Raw genomic sequence first — 20,482 nt, 5'->3', positions numbered from 1 at the left:
TGTAGCACTTTAAGAGTACAGTGGTGCCTTGGGTTACGAAATTAATTCGTTCCGCCATTCCTTTCGTAACCCGAAAATTTCGTAACCCGAAACACTTTTCCGTTAGCACTGGAAAGCCTATAGCTGCACTTTGCAGCATTTGAATTTCGCGCCGAAATGAATTTCGTAACCCGAAAAATATTTCGTAACCCGAAACAGTTTTTGCCAATCCAACTTTTTCGTATCCCGGAAATTTCGTAACCCGATCATTTCGTATCCCGAGGCACCACTGTATAGTGTGATAAACATCTATGACTCTGTGGAACAGGGTTTGCATCCCTGCATGGAAACCCACTGGGCGACCCTGGGCAAGTCACACTTTCTCAGACTTAGAGGAAGGCAAGGACAAACCATATCTGAAGAAATTTGCCAAGAAAACCCAGTGCTAGGTTTTCCTTAGGGTTTCCATAAGTCAGAAATGGCTCAAAGGCACACAATAACACCAAATTAAAATCTAGAATACCTTAAGGTGGTTTCACTGCCACTCTAGCCTGTGTCTACCTCTGGTTTTGTGCCTTCACCGAACTACAACTCCCAGAATTCTTTGGGAGAAAGCCATAATACCAGTCCAGAACTCTTTCAAATACATTTGCACCCAGGGTCAATCAAAGGCCTTCCTCCTGTTCTCAGACCTCTCTTTTTCTAGGACCAGGTTGCTCCCCTTTCCTCCTACATTTCACAAGAGGAAAACTGATGTTACACAGGAATTCTCAGGAGCTGTTTTTGTTTCTTTCGTTGATGGATAACAAAGAACCTCAGAGTGTCCTCCGTGTCTCAGATGGAATTTCCATGCATAATATCCTTCCTCCTTGTAATGTGAGCACTAACACAGAATGATGTATACTGTGTGATTTGCTTGTGAGGCCAATGGAGAGGGGGAAGGGAATGGAATAAAAAACAGGGGTAATTTATGCATCCTGTCAATTTATGCATCCCGGTCTTGCGATGCCATTGCCTTATGAGCCCCACGTTTATTACAACCTTCCCAATAACCCAAGAAGACAATTACTATAATTTCTATTTTTAAAGCCTTGATTCCCTCCGGACTGATGGCTCACATTTAAAGTGCGGAGAGGAGCAGGTGTCAAAAGGACTTCATTACATTTACGAGCCTTTCAAATATGCCGTTCCTGGTGTTCACCCGAGTTAATGCCTTCCGATGCACGCTTCACAACAGAATTAATATTTTTGATCGCTGGATGGCTAACGTTTTCCCCCACCCCACAAAATGAAATCTAGGATGGTTTTCTTTTCTTTCTTTTTTCCCAGAGAAATTGGCAAACATTCTGTTAGTTTTCAAGCATGCCTGGACAATTTGGATTTCATGCAGATAATTTTTAAAAAGAAAATGGAACAAATAAAGAGAACTAGGGAACAGAAGAGGGTTGAAAAAATGTAATGGTTCAGCATGGAGGTTGCTACCTCCTTTTGATGTACATCAGCAGCTGTGACTTACTCTCTTTTCAGCATCATCTTTCTCCATTTATAATTGAGAGATGCAGAAAGGAAATTGGGAGCGTGATCACTCCTTCAAAAGGAAAGGAAAGGAAAGGAAAGGGGGAAAAAAGGAAAGGGGTATGGAGAGGTAGCAGAATGGCTTTGGATTTGCAGTGGCAACACTTTCTGATGGTACAAAAAACACTAAACCTTCTGTATCATAAATTAGTTGAGATGGTTTTATACTCTGCTTCTGAAGAGCAAACTTCTGAACAGTCTCCAGCTTTTAAAGGAAAATTTTGTACCCAAACCTTCAGTATGGGTCACACTTTCAACATTATTTTTAAAAAACATAAAGTTTATGTTTATATAAAATGTGAAGAATTCAAAGATATAGCCATCTTAGTCTGTTGAATCACTATGTTGAGAGATCTTGTAGCACCTTTGAGACGAACTGAAAGAAAAAAGTTGGCTGCCAACTTCTCTCTCAGTTCGTCTCAAAGGTGCTACAAGATCTCTCTACATAACATGTGAAGTTTGATTATATTTTAACTTGTTTGTGATGCTGTTTTTAAAAATGTATCTGTTTTAATCTCTGTAAAATGCTTTGTGCCCTGGACTGGGGGGGAAAGTGGAATATAAATAAATAATACAATTGGCTGTCTCTATCCCACAGATTCTGCACCCACAGATTCAACCATTCACAGCTTGAAAATATTTTTTTTTAGAAACCCAAAAGCAAACTTTGATTTTATATAAGTTACATCATTTACTTTCCCATTGTATATCATGGGTCTTGAGCATCCTAGCTGTCCTTCCAGTGGCAAGTTAAATATGTTTGTGTGGCCAGGCCTTTACAGATGGTTGAGATTGTGCTCTTAATGCTCTGTGGTGCTGGGCTTAAAGGTTTTAGGGGTCTGTATGTAGTTTGATTTTTATTGTTTTAATGTTTTAGGATTTTTAACTGTTTTAATATGTACTGTTTTAAAGCACTTTGATCTTTTAAACTGCATTTTATTATTTTAATGAGTTGTGTGTTTCAATACTATACTAGTTTAATTCTGTCTTAATGCCCACTTTTGCATGTTTTAAACTGTATTTTTTTAATTTGCAAGCTGCTGTATATTCCAGTTTTTTTTTGGGGGGGGAGCAAGATATCAATCAATCAATCAATCAATCAATAAACAATCCATGGCTTTTGGTATCCACAGGGTTGGGATCCTGGAACCAAATGCCATCAGATACCAAGGGCCCACTGTAAAAACAACAGCAGCTGGAGCAACAGCAGGTGCACAAGCAAAAGATTGCTGGCATCCAATTCAGTATTTACAAGATCATAAGCTCCAAAATGTGACTCCAAAAACCAACCTTTTAAGCCAGGCAATACCCACACCATCTGAAGTGCTGAAGATGAGGGCATTGGGAAATTGAGAATGCAGTGCACTCAGCGTTACAGGGCACATTGAAATAAATTTACAGCACTATATAAATAAAGCTTAATAATAATAAATAAGCAACTGCAACAGGACCCCAAGAAGTGTCTCCAGCTGCCTGTCTGAAGGCATCACATGCCTGGGAGAGCACTATCACCATCATTTCCCAGTGCCCTGATCTGCAGCACCTCATAAACCCTTTGGTGGGGGCACTGCCTGGCTTTAAAAGTAAGGGGGGTCATTAGCATTGGCAATAAAAACCTAAGTGGATGGAGATCCTATGTCTGCTGATGCAAGATCTTGGATCATCATCATCATCATCATCATCATCATCATCACAACCATTATCCCCATCGTTCTTCCTTTTGCCCCTCAACTTATTATGGCTTTTCTCCATGTGCATCCTTGACAGAGGGATTTGCTTCTGTGGTTGTTGGGTGGAAAAGCAAGGAAAAAATTACCCTTTTTGGATGACAACTCTCAGCTAGCATAGCCATTGGAAGCTGTAGTCCCCATTTTTGAAGCTTGGATGAGAATATATCCAAGAAACCTGTTTGGAACATGGGGCTTCTTCCTTTATGAGACACAATTCATGATCTCTTGAGATCAGACCATGCTGAGCCACTCATGGGTTTTAGCTCATCTGATGAAGACCAGTGTCCCGCCTTTCAAAAGCCAGCTAACACAAATCTTGTATTAAAGTGAAGGGTGTCTGGTTCACAAAGTATGCTTTCTAGCAATATAATTATAGAGTTGGAAGAGACCACAAGGGGCATCCAGTCCAACATTTGCCATGCAGAAAAACACAGTCAAAGCATTCCTGACAGATGGCCATCCAGCCTCTACCACACTCCAAGTCAGCCTATTCCACTGTCCAACAGCTCTTACCAGCAGGAAATTCTTCCTAATGTTGAGGTGGACTTTTTTTCCTTGTAGCTTGAATCCATTGCTCTGTGTCTTGGTCTCTGGAGCCAGACAATTGAGAACTGGAGCCAGACAAGTGAGCTTTGTGCACATACAGATCTAAATCTATTGTTTAGTTCCAATGAGAGTAGACTCATCGAATCACTGGACTATAGCCACATGCTAACTTGCTTTTCTAAAATTGATTAAATAAGTCTGCTGTAGCTGTGGATAACCCATAGGATTCAAGTTAATAATATGCGTGGACCATGATATAACTACCATTGGATTGGAAGGGGCATTGTCCTAGTGCAGGCCACTAGTGGGACTGCCTTTCTGGCAGTTGCCTCACCCCAAGTTCCTGCTTTACCATTGCACACTACCTTCTGGTATGAAAATAAATAATTAGCCAGTGTGACTACCAGGACTGGCACTGTTTGAGCTTGTATGTAGCATGTATGTACCTCTGTTGCCACCGCTTGACCTCCTGCCATAGCATCCTGTTAGCTCAGGGGGTTCATTTATACTTCTCATTCCTGGGTACTCCATAAAAAAGCCAGTGTGGTGTAGTGGTTTGAGCAGTGGACTACCACTCTGAGACCAGTGTCTGAGTCCCTGCTGGGCCATGAAAATCCACTGGGTGACCTTGGGCGAATCACAGACTCTCAGCCCCAGAAAACCCCATGATAGGTCTCACCAAAAGAGAGAAACAACTTGAAGGCACAGAACAACAAGAACAACAAAGAAATTCAGAGGAAGGGAACAGGGATGAGCCATAGCAAAGGGAGATTTTACCACTGGCTGTAATATGCAGGATTTTTGAAGAAACAGGTTGTATTTTATAAACCTGCATGGAATGACATTGCTCTTGCACATCAGTTTTATAGCTCCTAGCCACTGTTGCATAGATATCTTTTGAATTTCCTCCCCCTGCCCTGATTTTTTTTCCTTTAGGGTCTTCCCAGCTGCTTGATCTAAGTTTTCCTGACATCCCACCCCTTCTGAGTCTCATTCACAGCTGAATTAACTAGCAGTTTGCTGTTTTAATCCCCCTCCTCGACCTTCACTGTTGTATAGAAAACGGCTTTGTCAATGTGGCGTGTGTGGTTTTCACCAGCTTTGCATCCTGGGAGCATGATTCCTGAGACATATTTTTGGATTACCAGAGGTTACCATTCGCTCCTCCCAAGGCTTCAAATTAAAAATTACTGCTGTGTAATAAACAACCCTAATGAAGTTGGCTTGTCAGTTTTCATTTGCAGAAGTGAAGGGCGCAAACGAAACATTTAACTACATACAACTGAGAGAGTTTCTTTCCGTGAGAGAGGAGCGGATCAGAAGAGTGGTGACAAAGCATTACAATGGGTCTGTGTGCCCGTTGCCAGGGCTGGTATTTAAGCATGAGGGCAGTATGACACAATGACATGCAATCTTCTGGCCTACACAGAGATCCAAAATGCCTGGAACTGAGAAACCTGCAGCTCAGGATGCCAGATGAGAAATCTATTTAAGCATGTGGGCAATGTGGCCCATGCAGGCTTCTAGGCTAGACAGAGCTCCAAACGGCTTAGAATTGAGAAATTTCTGCTCTGGATGAGAAATCGACTTCAGCATGAGGGCAGTGTGACATAAAGGCTTGCAGTCTTCTGGCCTACACAGAACTCAAAGCTGCTTGGAATTGTGAAACTTATTGTTTGAGGATGCTAGATGAGAAATCTACTAAAGCATGAGGGCAGTGTGGCCTATGCAGTCTTGTTGACTTGACAGAAGAAGCCAGGTCCCAGTATTGGGGAAAGGCAGGATATAAATGAATAGTGGTGATGATGATGAGGAAGAGGAAGAAGAGGAAGAGGAGGAGGAGGGGTTGGAACTAGCCAGATATAAGAAGGAAGTATATGTAATATACTTACCCCCTAAGATCTATCATTTGTATGCATGGTGTAGTGGTTTGAGCATAGAACTAGGACTCTGGACCACAGTTTGAATCCCAGCTCAGCCATGGAAACCCAATGGGTGATCTTGGGCATGTCACGGGCTCTCAGCCTCAGATCATGGCAACGGCAACTCCCCTTGCTAAGAAAACCCTATGATAGGTTTGTCTTATTGTCATCATAAGTCAGAAATGACTTGAGGCGCACAAAAACAACAATAGTACTAATGGTAATGTCTTTTGAGTCTATTGTTTCCTTTTAAATTGATATATAGAATGGCACTATACTGAATATGAAATATGTATTGTTTTTGTTACTGCAGTCTTTCCCTCATTATCTGTCTTGTATTTTGTCTTTATGGTTATTTTTTTGTTTTTGTTATGATGTGTGTATGTGTGTGCATGTATACAATTTTAAAAGGGCAGTTTTCTAAGGCAAGGTGAGCACTGTCTTATAAGGACTTTCAGGAGATGTGAAACCAGCAGCAGCAGGTAAGCGAATGGAAGATGGAATCAAGACCAGGTTTTAGTTTATGCTTCAAGGTTTGAGGGTTTGCTAGGTTTGCAGAACCTATCTGCAAAGTCTGAACAGGTCCTTTAAAGTTTAGATTAAAACCCAAAGCACACCCTTCCACTGAGATGGAAGCCACCAGAGGCTTTCAATGAGTGACCCTAACACAATTCTCTTCCATCTGAATAACTCTTCTTTGGATTTTCAGCACTGGTGAAATACCGTGGGTGTGATGGAGAGGGTCCAGACACTGAGAGGGCTCTGTAACTTTGAGAGCTGTGCCGAAAGGAGAATTCCTCCAGGTGCCGCTTCTCGGGTCAATGCAGCACTGTGATGGCAAAAGCCACACCTGGCAAAATGGTCCCCTCTCAAACAACTGAAGTGTCAGAGGACATTTCAGGGGTTGGACTGAGCAAGTTGAAGAGAGGCCCTGTTTGGCTGTTGCTGCCGCTGCGTAACTGGCAGACGGAGTTTGGACAGAGGCCGGCTCAGCTGCCTTAAACGGAGTCTGTCTCTACCATTATAAGACGAAGCCTTGTTACTTAGGGGACACAAGCCACCTTGTTTCAGCAGGACCAAGACTCGTCCGGAAGCTATCTCTCCATAAAAGCCTTCCCTGGTCTCCTGGCAAGAGAATTCCGCCTGAACTTTTGACAGTTCCGTCTTTCCTTTCCTTTTCAAAGAAAAATAAGAGAGAAAAAGTTGCAGCTGGATCCCTTTCCCTAAATACCCTCCTGTGTCCAAACACCGCCACCCACTTTCTTTCTTCAGCATACTTCCTTCTCACTAGGACTTTTAATTAGGCTTTCTTCTTTCATCGTGAATGGCGTTCATTGAACTTGCAACTGCATCTCTGATTTTCACCTGGCTTGTCAGGAGCTTCTTCCTCTGTCTTTGGGAGAGGAGGAAGCCCTTTGTGATTTAACTCCACAATTCAGAGCTTGTCTCCTTGAAATTTATTGTGCTTCTTTTTTTACTTTGAAGCAAAAGATCTTTGGTTATGATCCTAGGGATTTTCCAAGCAACATCCCTTGTGTCATAGTGACTGGGCTCAACTATAAAGAGGATAGGAAGGAAAAGAACAGCCTGAAGCATTTGGAGGATGATGGGAAAATCTGCTCTGGATTTTATTCCTGACTTTAAGTGGGCTGTGCAAGAACTAGAAGCCTATCTCCAAAACTGGTTCAGCACTTTGATTAGCATCTTTAAGATCCAAAATGGATTCACAGCCATCAAACACCCCATTTTCCCTTCCTCTTTCTACTAACCACCTTTTCCTGCACTTTCTTTTCTTTCCCCCCCTTCCCCCCCCCCCCCCCCCCCCCGTCTCCATCTTCTCATGATGAATATTTTGGCCAGAAGTCTGATCTTGTTGTGGGAATCAGGAACCTTTCTTTCTTGACTGGAGGGATTTGGGCTCTCTACCTGGGCTTCCCCCTTTCTCAGTATTCTTAGAGTTGTCTCCCTGAACACCAATGGGCTGCACTTTCAATTGTTCTTTTAAAATTTCAATGAAAAACCTTTTTTCTGTGACCTTTGGAGCTCTGAGATAATTTTGCCCTCACAATTTTGTATATTTGGATTTGCCCATAAACTAGATTGGCTATTTAGGTCTAATCTACAGTGCAGAAATAATGCAGTTTGACACCCCTTTAACTGCCATAGCTCAGTGCTATGAGATTCTGGGATTTGTAGTTTTGTGACATATTTAGCCTTCTTGAGCCATGGGAATTAAATTAGTGTCATGTGGCATTATTTCTGTGGTGCAGATGCAGCCTTATTTGTGTTAGTTCCTTCCTTCTCTCATATTTCCTTTTTATTAGCTTGCATTCTTTTGCCAGGGATATCTGTTTTTACTGCTTTATTTTTGTACAGAGCCAGGTATATTGGTGGTGCTCTGTTGATGGTTGCAGTGTGGTGATGATGATGATAAGCTTTGGCCTTACTTTGGGACGATGATGATGGTAATGACAATGAAAATTATTTCATGAAAAGGATGCCAGGGCTGCATTTCTTCCACCCTCGATGTACAAGAAAAAAAGATATTGGTATCAAATTGATGCACATTTTATAAAAAGCAAAGGTGATCCTTCCAAGAACACTACTAAGCATGTTGACTCAGAAGTCATGCCTATGGAGTTCAATGGGACATATCCCCAGCCAACTGTTCATGGAATTGTAACTTCTTTCTCTTTCAAACCCTTTATGGGCTTGACAACTGCGGGAGAATTCAGAAACATAGCCATGTTATCTGGAATATCAGTATGCAAAGATATCTTGTAGGACATTTGAGATTAACTGAGTAAAAGAAGTGCAGCATAGGCTTTTGTACACAGAGATCTACCTCCTCAGATGCATGGAGTGAAATTTTACCCAATGCATCTCAGGATGTAGACCAACAGAAGGAAAGGAGATGGGTGGATTTTCTGTCAGCTTGGGAGGACCCTTTTATGGACTACAACTCCCAGAATTCCCCAGCCAGCAGATTCTGGAAATTGTAGCCTATGAACATAGAATATAGAGTTGGAAAGGAGACCACAAGGGCCATCCCGTCCAACCCCCTGCCATGTAGGAGATCCAAATCAAATCATCCCCGACAGATGGCCATCCAGCCTCCGCTTAAAGACCCCCAAGGAAGGAGACTCTATCACCCTCCGAGGGAATGCATTCCACTGTCGAACAGCCCTTACTGTCAGGAAGTTCCTCCTAATGTTGATCTGGAATCTCTTTTCCTGTAGCTTTCATCCATTGTTCTGCATTCTAGTCTCTGGAGCAGCAGAAAACAAGCTTTCTCCCTCCTCAGTATGACATCCATTCAAATATTTAAACAGGGCTATCATATCACCCCTTAACCTTTTCTTCTCCAGGCTAAACATCCCCAGCTCCCTAAGTCTTTCCTCATAGGACATGGTTTCCAGACATTTCACCATTTTAGTCGCCCTCCTCTGGACACGCTCCAGTTTCTCAACATCCTTTTTGAATTGTGGTGCCAGAACTGGTCACAATATTCCAGGTGGGGCCTGACCAAGGCAGAATACAGTGGCACTATTACTTCCCTTGATCTAGACACTATACTTCTATTGATGAAGCCTAAAAGTGCATTGGCCTTCTTCGCTGCCACATTGCACTGTTGACTCATGTTCAACTTGTGGTCTACTTGGACTCTCAGATCCCTTTCACATGTAGTTTCATTCAGCCAGGTGTTGCCCATCCTATATCTGTGCATTTCATTTTTCTGCCCTAAGTGCAGTACCTTACATTTCTTCCTGTTGAAGTTCATTTTGTTAGCTTTGGTCCAGCTTTCTAATCTATTAAGGTCATTTTGAATTTTGATCCTGTCCTCTGGGGTATTAGCTATTCGTCCTAATTTGGTATCATCTGCAAATTTGATAAGTATGCTCCCAATTCTGTCATCCAGGTCATTGATAAAGATGTTGAATAGCACTGGGCCCAGGACAGAGCCCTGTGGGACCCCACTGGTCACTTCTCTCCAGGGTGAAAAGGAGCCATTGTTGAGCACTCTTTGGGTTTGGCCAGTCAACCAATTACAAATCCATTTAACATTTGCCTTGTCTAGAAAATAGTCAAATAATTGTTGTGTGTGCACATCCAGGTTGTGTGTGGAAATGACAGCTGCCCAAAGAATCTCTCTGAGGTTTACTTGAGCTGGTATCATGTCTCAAAAATGTGTAACCAAAAGCTTCTAGGCCCTCAAAGCAATGAACATACCGATCCTTCCGACTGTGGCTGGTATTTAGAGATATACTGCTAATAAATATGGAAGATTTGTTTAGCTACTGTGGCCTATGGCTGTTAACAGACCCGTCTATTTTCCCACAGATTTCTCTTTCTGAAATGCCTCTACATCACCTAACCCTCCAGCTACTGATCGTGCAAGGTAGTGTGGTATATCTCGGGACATCCTGAATTTATTTCATTTTAAACACCACTTCTCTTTGAGGGGGAGGGCGCTGCCTTCTCACCTTGATGTGCCTGCTGTGGAGGCTTTTTGTTGTCTCACAACTGCTGATCCTTTCTCCACGGGTCCACTTTTGACTCAGCAGTTTGCCTCGGAACTCATTTTCTGAGGATAGAAGAGAAAGACACAGCATCAGCAACACATGTGGCTTATGAAGGCTACAACAATCAGTACTCCAAGAAAGAGACTTCTCAGGTGTGTGTGTGTGTTATAGATCGAGGTCCAATTTTGGAATAGCATGGTGTAAATCTTTGCATGCATTGATTGTGCTGCAGACCCCTTATATTTAATAATAATGTTGTGCACCTGAACCACACAACTAAGTGCATACCCACATGCACATTTATTTATTTACAACATTAATTTATTACCTCCCAGCCCACCAGGGCTCCTGAGGCAATTTACAATGGATAATGACATTTAAAACATTATATGCAGAAATAAAAACAATTTAAAAAACAGATTAAAACTACAGAATGAGCTTCCCTTATCCGAAATGCTTGGGACCAGGAGTGTTTTGGATTTTGGAATATTTGCATATACATAATGAAATATCTTGGAGATGGGACCCAACTCATTTATGTTTTGTATACACATAGCCTGAAGGGAATTTTATGCATAATATTTGTAATAATGTTGTCCTTGAAATAAATTTTGTGTACCCTGAACCATCAGCAAGCAAAGGTGTCACTATCTCAACCACCCATATAGACAATGTTGGAATAGTTTGGATTTTGGAATTTTGGATAAGGGAGACTCAACTTGTACTCCATGAATATCATTTCCAAAACCATGGACAATTAAAACTTCCAGAATAGCCACCCCTAGTTGCAATTCTTGGCAGTGATGGCAAATGAACAACTCTGTGTCCACAAACTTGAAGGTAACAAGGATCTTCCACTTGAGACAAAAATGCCCAAGTGCTTCTGTAGGGGAAATTCACAGATACGTAAGGTACCAACAGGATTCCAGGCAGTGCCCCTTGTCTCCATCAGGATGTATGATCAGGTTGTACAGAAGGGGAGGGCTGGAGAGGCTGAGCAGAGAGCATAAGGATCAGAGCATGAAAAAGTAACTTTGTCTCAGAATCTTCCAGTCACGCTCTTAAAACTCAGCTCTCAGAAGCCTCCACTACCTATGGGGGATTCTGGGAGCTGCAGTTCCAAAACATCAACGAGGGTGTACAGACCAGCACTTTATGCCATCCTTCACCCAAACTAAGGCTCAGATAGGGCTGAGAGTTTACACACTTGAAGCTGTACTGTCACCTGCAGGCCACCATCTTGGTGTGCACCCATTTACACTGGCCACACCATAATGACGTCCCTCTGGTGCTGCCTCCAAATTACACAGCGCCAAAGGGGCATCCTTACACCGCATGGTGGTAGCTATGGTGTTTCTTGTGTAGTGCAAAAATAAGCCCCTTTTCGGGGCTTTATTTTGCTCTGGGCACATGCTATGTCATGTGGTTGCCACGGCCTGCTTCCAGAGCTCAAAGGCAGCCCATCTGCCAACCCCCCAACTCCCACGCTCTGATAAGAGGACCTTTCACAGTACACAATTACAGCATCATGATTCCTCTATAATTGCCATGAAAACATCCTATGGAATCCTGGAGTTTGCAATTTAGGGGGTACTCCCATTTCGCTCAGATGACAACTCCCACAATTATGTAATTATGCATAAACACTGGTTGCTCCCAGAGAGTCAGCATGCTGTAGTGGTTTGAACATTGTGCTACCACTTTGGAGACCAGGATTTGATTCCCCACTCAGCCATGGAAACCTACTGAGAGACCTTAGGCAAGTTACACACTCTCAGTCCCATGTGTGGTCTTAGGATCACCATAAGTCAGAAACAACTTGAAGGCACATAATAACAAACTGAGAAGTTTGAGCCAGAGAGTCCTAGTGCATCACCAAACTACAGACCACAGGACTCTACAGGATGTAGCCTTGGCAACGTAAGTGAGATAACAGTACTGTAATTGTGTCCTGTCGATAATTACTAGGAAAGAGGTGAGTGAAGTAATTTTGTGATTTCAGCTTGTGTAAATAGTGTTTTGCCAGAATTCAATTTTTCTAGGAGGTTACACAAGAATCAGGCATGTGCAAGCAACATAACCATTGTTCAACATGTGAGCATGAGGCATTGTCACATCCTTGGTTGATCAGTTGTGCAATAGTGAAACCAAACACAGTGGTGTCACTAGGGTTGGCATCAAGCAGTGTGATAACTCTTGGTGTCACCTCCCCCATTGACCTCCTCCCATACACTGTACAGAACCTTGAGTATAATGTTTTTGTGCTAATGTTACTCATAAATCATAATTCCTGTATATCACTGAATGTAGTGGCAGTAGCTGTGATGTAAAGAACTAGCAAAATTAAAATGATACCTTTAAAATACAGCTTTATAAGCACAGCCTAAATGTATTCACATTTATATAGTTTCATTTGATTAAAGTAAAAACTTGGCAAGATGTGTTGTTTTTAAATAAAAATTTAACATAATAAAATAAAATAAAATCCTGAGGCCTGTCATTTCTTAACCCATTGAGCCTCACTCCTCTCACACCTTTTCTTCCACTGAGCTCCAAGTTTTAAAGGAACACAGTGAATGCCACAGTCCATTTCTGCCAAAAGAAAGAAATTTGGGAAGCAGCAGTGCCACTCACCCTTAGAGTGTCATCTGGTGTGGCCCATACTTCCCAAATCCCGCTAGTGATGCCCTTGACCCAATACAACTCTGGCATGGTATAACTCTGATGCAGTTGCCCTAACATAAATATATATTACAAACAACTACCAAAGAGAATCTGAGTCTATAACATGGGTGCTCTTTTCTCTTTTGCCCAAGAGCTTTTGTTGGGAGGAGAGAAGATATTGCTAGATGGTCCTCCTATTCAACATATGCCAGAGATCTATGCCTAGCATTTTATGATTACTAGAGTCAAGTTTTAAAAATTAAAATGCATGGTTGCTAGGAGACAGCCAGATCCTTCTTCTCTGGACTGGCTCAAGGTGTTTTGCTGCCCTAGGTAGAGGAGTTGGACAGCATTGCTCTGAAAACGGCCATTGTGTTCTGAATCTCTTGGGATTCTGGGAATGCTCTGTAGTAAGAGCAGGGATCATCAGCCCTCAAAATGCTGAAGCAGCACACAGTCCTGGTCTGATGAACTACTTTGTTCATTTGTTTATGACATTTAAACCTTTTTCTTTCTTCAAATTGTGGACTAAATCCTGGATTCCCTGTCCCAATAAGAAGGAAGCCACCTGTTGAGATTTCACATCCACAATTCTGTATTACTGACATTCACACTATGTCCTGGCTTGTTGGACATGGAATTCTTCTACTGCAATAGTTCTCAGCCTTAGGTCTTCCATTTGTTTTGGGCTTCAGCTCCCAGATCCCCCAGCCAACTTGGCCAACAGTCAGAAATTATGGGATCTAAAGTCCAAATCATCTGGAGGACCAGAGGCTGGTAACCACTGTTCTACTCCATCAGCTGCCCAGCTTCCCTCCATATGTGAGCCAATCCAGCTATCTGTGTCCTTATTCCCCCATACAATGATGCTGGGCCAGCTGCCTGGGATTCATGCAAATGATGCTAATTCCAGCCATCACACATCTGAAGGTGCAAGTGTCCAGTTCTGGGCACCACAATTCAAGCTAATTAGCTTACTTGCTGTTCACCACTATGATCTTTGGAATAGTGGTATATAAAGAAAACAAATTAATTAAATTAATTAAATTAATTAAAATGGATATTGACAAGCTGGAAAGTGTCCAGAGGAGGGTGAACAAAATGGTGAAAAGTCTGGAAACCATGACCTATCTGGGATGGCTGTGGGAGCTGGGTGTGATTAGCCTGGAGAAGAGAAGGTTAAGTGGTGACATGATAGTCATGTCTAATATTTGAAAGGATATCATATTGAGGATGAAGCAAGCTTGTTTTCTGCTGCTCCATAGACCAGGACATGGAGCAATGGATTCAAGTTTCAGGAAAAGAGATCCCACCTCAATATTAGGAAGAATTTCCTGACAGTAAGAGCTGTTCAGCAGTGGAACACACTGCCTTGGACTGTGGTCGAATTTCCTTTTCTGGGTTTTTTAAAAACTGAGGCTGGATGGCCATCTGTTGGGAATGCTTTGATTGTGTCTTCCTGCAAGGCAGAATGGGGTTGGACTGGATGGCCCTTGGGGGTATCTTCCAATTGTATGATTATATGAAGTGTCAAAGTGGAATGGAACATCTAATGCATTTTAATGCATCAGAACACCTATTTTTCCCTTGGGAAAAATCCACATTTTCAAAAGGAGGACATGTTCACAAGCAGAAAGTTAGTGAAGATATTTTGGAGGCAAATATACAAGATCATACGTTTATATACTACTCTTTTCTTCCATTCAGTCTGAGAATCAGTGGTGTGAATTAGGATTTCCATATCCCTCGGAAAGACAAACTGAAAGGGTAGCCACAGGGTTACTAATGACCCAGGTTGACTTACTTTACATGGTGAATTTGGGTGATTGTTTCAGCTAGTAGTGGAAGGTGCCTTCCACATCAGAAGGTCAGTGAATCCACTCAAGGTTTTAAACCTAATTTCAAAGGAACAATCCAATGTGCTGAACCTATTTTGAGGCTAGGGTCCATCACCTTGGATAGATTCAGAGTAGATCTGATTCTCTGTTGCTAGTGGTTTCAATACCATTCCATTTTCAAAGAAGTGCCTTGAATAATCTGAAGTGCTAGTTTTATTTTTACCTTTTTCACGCATTGGATAGTTGCATAGAAAATGAATGTCTTATCTCTAAGTTCTCATCTTGGACTGTTGAACAGTCATGACATTTGGTTTGGACTGGCATCTATTTAAAAAAAGCTGATTTGTTCTTCTCCAGAAGCAGCTGTACTTTGGCAGTCATCAGGAACTTAGGAATACTAAAATAAATACTACCTTGTTTAGATCTACATCATCTATATCTATATTTATATCCATATCAATATCTACTTATATCTCATGTGTATCTTTGCTAAATGTATAATTATTCTGGTGGTAGCCACATACCTTGAGCTAACCTTACAAAAATACCCTCAAGGTATTCATTTGTCTTCCCTTCATGCAGATTTACAACCAGACCTATTAAATCTTAACAAGTAGTTCACAAGGGAAGGAAGACAAAGAAAATGCTCTTAACTGCCCTTCACTGCTCAGAAGAGGACTCCTCTCAGCAGGAAAAGATCTAGCTACCTTGAGAACATGGATCAGTGAAACTCGTCTTCCTTGTTTAACCAAAGGTGCAGCCAGAGAAAATTGTAGCTGTCTACTTAATAGGGCTAAAGTCATGCACAAATGGTTCTGTGTCCCTTGCTATTTCATTTGCACAGTGACCTGGCTCACAGATACGTGGGCTTTGCTTTTGTACTCTTACTTTGCCTGAGTGCAGAATGCAGTCATTGATAAATGTTTGTGTTCTGGGGATATATGAAAGTTCTGCCAGCAATATTATATCTGGAGTGACTGTGTAACATCACTCGATGTTATGGTCACTGGAGGGAAAATCCACATTTGCTCATAAGCCTGATGCACTCAGTAACTCTCAGAGAATGTGTGAACTGCCTCAGTGTAAAAACTCTATACCAGTAATAACTCACTGTTGTAGTTGGTAGCAGTGATCCTGCAACAGCACTGTGTGGTATGAGTTGCCCTGTGCAGAGTTTTACATCAATCGTGCCTGTGTTAATGGGCAATGTTGCAGAATCTAGAATATGGCAACCCAATGGCAGGTATGAATATGCAATGCTATTCATAAGGGAATGCCTAACTGCATGCACAACTGAGTGCTAAGCTGAAGGGGTATTACAGTTGGTTTCTGCAGGGGCAGATGGATTTACATTGGGTAACAACATGCAACTGTATGTGCAACAGCACTTCATGTGAAGCTTCACTTCCATGACCTTGAACTGAATGCAAACATTTCACACTGTGCCAAAATGTCAACCCACTTCAGCAAGGAATGTATGCTTGCATGAGATGCCAGTAGGATGCTGGATGCTCTGCGATGAATCTGAATGCACTCCTGCAGAATCTGACACTATGGCTTCAGTGAACTATCTTCCGACGCTACCAACATTTTTGTTTACTCTCTTTGACTTGATTACAATAATGTTCTCCTTGCTGGCCTCCCTGCTTTTACTCTCCACACTGCCTTAAACATTGTCATTCTAGGGCTGCAAGTTCAGCAACATCTTATACCTTGAGATTTCAAGATCAAAATTGGAAACCCAGAGTGGGTCCTTATGACAGGGTGGACACTTGTGATGTCTTGGGGTTGGTCCCAGTGATGTCACAGAGGTGGTTCTGGGGCAGGTGATGCTGAAAATGGGAATGGAGGAAATCTGGGTAAATGGACTCAGAATCTGGATAAAACACAGTGCACCAGGTAACATGGCAACTCAGAGCCAAGGGAGGGGGCATTTTTGACAACTGGACAGGCAGCAAAATCTACTCATCAGGATGCAGAGTCCCATACTGCTGCACCACATTGGCAGAGATCACGCATTGAAAAAGCCTAAGATGAGTCACAATGGTAACATGCTACTCCTTGCCTGGCTCAGAAAAGCATGATAGGCCCAGGCACATGTACTCCATGGTTCTCTCCTCTCTCTTTGATCCTAGCCATTTCATGTGCCAAGATAGCACAAGCACAAAACACAAACAAAGAACCTCATGCTGAGTGAGCCCTGGCACCAGCTGGTTCTGAATAGAGTAATGCCACTTTACACAACCCACAAAAATATTATCTAGCACAAATCACTCCAATTTAGGCTGCAGCTGCACTGCAAAAATAATCCAGTTTGCCACCACTTTAACTGCCATGACTCAGCGCTATGGAATTCTGGAAATGGTGGTTTTGTGAGACAATTAGCCTTCTCTTTTAGAGAGCTTTGGTACCACAGCAAACTACAATTCCCAGAATTATATGGCATTGTGCCACAGCAATTAAAGTGGTGTCAACCTGATTATTTCTGCAATGTGGATGCAGCCTAAGTAACAAATCCACAATGGCAATATAGAATGCCAGCTGCATGTTGTGCCATCCTGCTTTTGGCCCATTGCCCTGTTATCTTTGACAGCTTTCTTCTCCGTTCCATCTTCACTTTAAGCTTCTTGTTCTTCCAAATATCTTTGTGTCCATGTGTTATACTGAACATGATAGGGAGGTAAATCCTCAATTATTTTGTCCTTGCATGGAAGGACAAGTAATCACTTTAGTTTTCTTCCTGATATGGTGGGAAGGGATAAAATAAGTTCTTTTGCATTGTTTTATCTCTGTGTTTTGGTGTCTTGAAGTGTTGTGGAGTTTTCTGCACAGACAAAAAATGTGGGTTCTTCTTTTCTTTTCTTTTGCAAACCACCTCCCACATTTCCTGTATATTGGAAGGAAACATTTTCTGTTCAGAAAATGTGGGATGTCTTTGCAATAAATTAAAATAATCTATGTGTTTTTCTCTGCAGAAAGGTTCTCTAGGATGTTTGAAAACTGGGAGAAATCTGCACAAAAGCATCACTGCTTTATTACTGTTTCTAAGTAAGCTTCCTAACTGCCAGGAAAGATACGTTTTCTCTGGAAAATGAATAATACAGTATATTTTTCAATCTCTATAACAATACGTACACTTGTTGAGATGGTTGTGCGAATCTGCACAAGTGCCTAAATAAGCAATTTGTGTAGGTGTCTTCAGAAGGATACTGAAAAGCTGGAACATGTCCAGAAAAGTGTGACCAAAAGTCTGGAAACCTAGCCTTATAAGGAACACCTTAAGCAGTTGGGTATGTTTCACTTGGAGAAGGAAAGATTGAAAGGTGACATGATAGCTATCCTTAAATATCTGAATGTCTTGTGAAAGATGGAGCAAGCTTGTTTTCTGATGCTCCAGAGACTAGAATGTCAACTAATGTCTTCAGTTATAAGAAGAAAGATTCCACTTAAACATTAGGAAGAACATCTTGGTTGTAAGACCTGCTTGACAGTGGAATAGACTGCCTCAGAGGCTGGTGAACGTTTCTTCTTTGAAGGCCCTTAAACATAAGTTGGAGGGTTATCTCTCAGGAGTGCTATAGATGTACTGTATATCCTTGCATGATAAGGGGTTGAATTAGATGGATCTTGTGGCCCCTTCCAACTCTAAGATTCCATGAGATTCCCTGTATGGCTGCATCTACACTGCAGAAATAATCCAGTTTGACACCATTTTAACTGCCCTGGATCAATGCTATGGAATTTTGGGAATTGTAGTTTTGTGAGACATTTAGCTTTTTTTCCCCACAGAGCTCTGCTACCACAACAAACTACAGTTCCAAGAATTCCACAGCATTGACCCATAGTAGTTAAAGTGGTTTCAGCCAGGGATGTAGCCAAGGGGGGGGGATCTGGGGGTCCGGACCCCCCCCTTCCATTAGAAAAATGAATGGTGTGTGCTGCTGCGCTGCCGCACTCAAGCCCCATTATAATGGTGGCACTTAGTCTGGACCCCCCCTTCCTAAAATCCTAGCTACGTCCCTGTTTCAGCCTGGATTCTTTCTGCAATGTGGATGCAGCCAATGATACACATGTAACACTGAATGTAAGATTTGAACACTCCTTGTTGTATTAATTTCCTCGGTCTTTCCCCCTTCTCCTTAGATCCTCTATCTCATACCTACAAATCTTTTAGTTTAAAGGTTATTGCAGTTTGTCCTTTCTGTTCCTTGTCTGGCTCCATTTTCTTATGCGGATTCCATCACTAAAACCTCGGTCCAAACACAATGGATAAATCCAGTTTGAGACCACTTTAACTGCCCTGTCTCAGTGCTACTAACTCCTGTGAATTGTAGTTTATTGTGGCACCAGAGCTCTCTGACAGAGAAGGCTAAATGTCTCACAAAACTACAGTTCCCAGAATTCCCTAGCACTGAACCTGGCAGTTAAAGCAGTTTCAAACTGGATTACTTCATCAGTGTGTTTTGGACTCTTCTTTCAATCTGGCATCTTATGTGATTCTTTCCCTTTGTTATATGTTCAAGGATTTCTTTGAGATCACAAGCTGCTAGTGACCCTCATAACTCTGTTTTTGAGGTTATGACAGGCCCTTTGAAGTTTGGACTAAAACCCAGAGAGGATTCATAAGTCACTATCTGAGAGTGAAAGATAGTTTCAGCTTTTCCTGGAACTCATTTCCTTTCCCTGCAAATATGTATTTTATTTATTATTAAAAGTCTAAACGTGCAGGTTTATTTCTAGCTTATGGACAGTACCTAATTTTCATAGACACTCCATATAAAAGAATAAAGGTAATAGCAAGAAGACATCAGGCAGATCTACAGACTACTATGAAAGTCCCATCAACCCTGGTCTGTCAGGGAAAGTGAAATGCATGATTATAAAACATCATTTCTGTAGCGGATTATGCTGTCCTCTGCCCAGCAGCTTTTGTCTTTATATTCTCCAAGCGGAGGTTATGACCACTTTTTGGGAGTGCATTTTCACATTATTGCCAGATGCCATCATAATCTCTTTGGAACACTAGTGTGATATTCCTAATGTATGACAGATCTCTTTAACTCTCCATTCACTGCCAGTTTTCAGATGGGCATCCAGCCTTGGAGTGGATGGCCAACAGGCACTGCCAATGCTTTCCTAGAATAGTATGTATGCACCCTGAAACAGCATGGCTATGGACTTTCAAGTCCAGGCAATGACAAAGTACATTGCAGCATAGTCAGTGCTATGCTCAGCAGCAGATTGTGAATCTGTTCTGGGTTTTAGCTTGAACTGTAAAGGACCCATTCAAGGCACTGAACCTATATTGGAGGTCAAGCTTAATACCTTGGGTAAAATAATAGAATCCAAGAGTTGGAAGAGACCACAAGGGCCAATCAGTCCAACCTCCTGCCATGCAAGAAGACATAAATCAGATGGCCATCCAGCTTCTGTTTAAACATCTCCAAAGAAGGTGACTCCACCACACTCTAAGGCAGTGTGTTCCACTATCAAACAGCTCTTACTGTCAAGACATTCTTCCTAATATTAAGAAGGCAGTAACTTGAATCCATTACTCTGTGTCCTAGTCTCTGGAGCAGCAGAAAACAAGCTGGATCCACCCCTAATATGGCATCCCTTCAAATATTTAAACATGGCTATTATGTCACCCGTGAACCTTCTCTTCTGGCTAAACATACCTAGTTCCTTAAGATGCTCTTCATAGG

General features: G+C 42.0%; 1 protein-coding gene across 1 annotated transcript in view; it reads right to left on the bottom strand.

Moving 5' to 3' along the window:
* MYT1 (myelin transcription factor 1) overlaps window positions 1–20,482 on the bottom strand; it is a 198,018-nt gene that overhangs the window by 112,259 nt on the left and 65,277 nt on the right. Inside the window, 1 exon segment of the mRNA XM_042464901.1 lies at window positions 10,237–10,337. Coding sequence (XP_042320835.1) covers window positions 10,237–10,337 — 101 coding nt within the window.

This window comes from Sceloporus undulatus, chromosome 4, assembly GCF_019175285.1.
Source record: "Sceloporus undulatus isolate JIND9_A2432 ecotype Alabama chromosome 4, SceUnd_v1.1, whole genome shotgun sequence".
Classification (NCBI taxonomy): domain Eukaryota; kingdom Metazoa; phylum Chordata; class Lepidosauria; order Squamata; family Phrynosomatidae; genus Sceloporus; species Sceloporus undulatus.
Note: the sequence above shows the minus strand (reverse complement) of the source record. Positions and strands in the feature narration are given on the sequence as shown.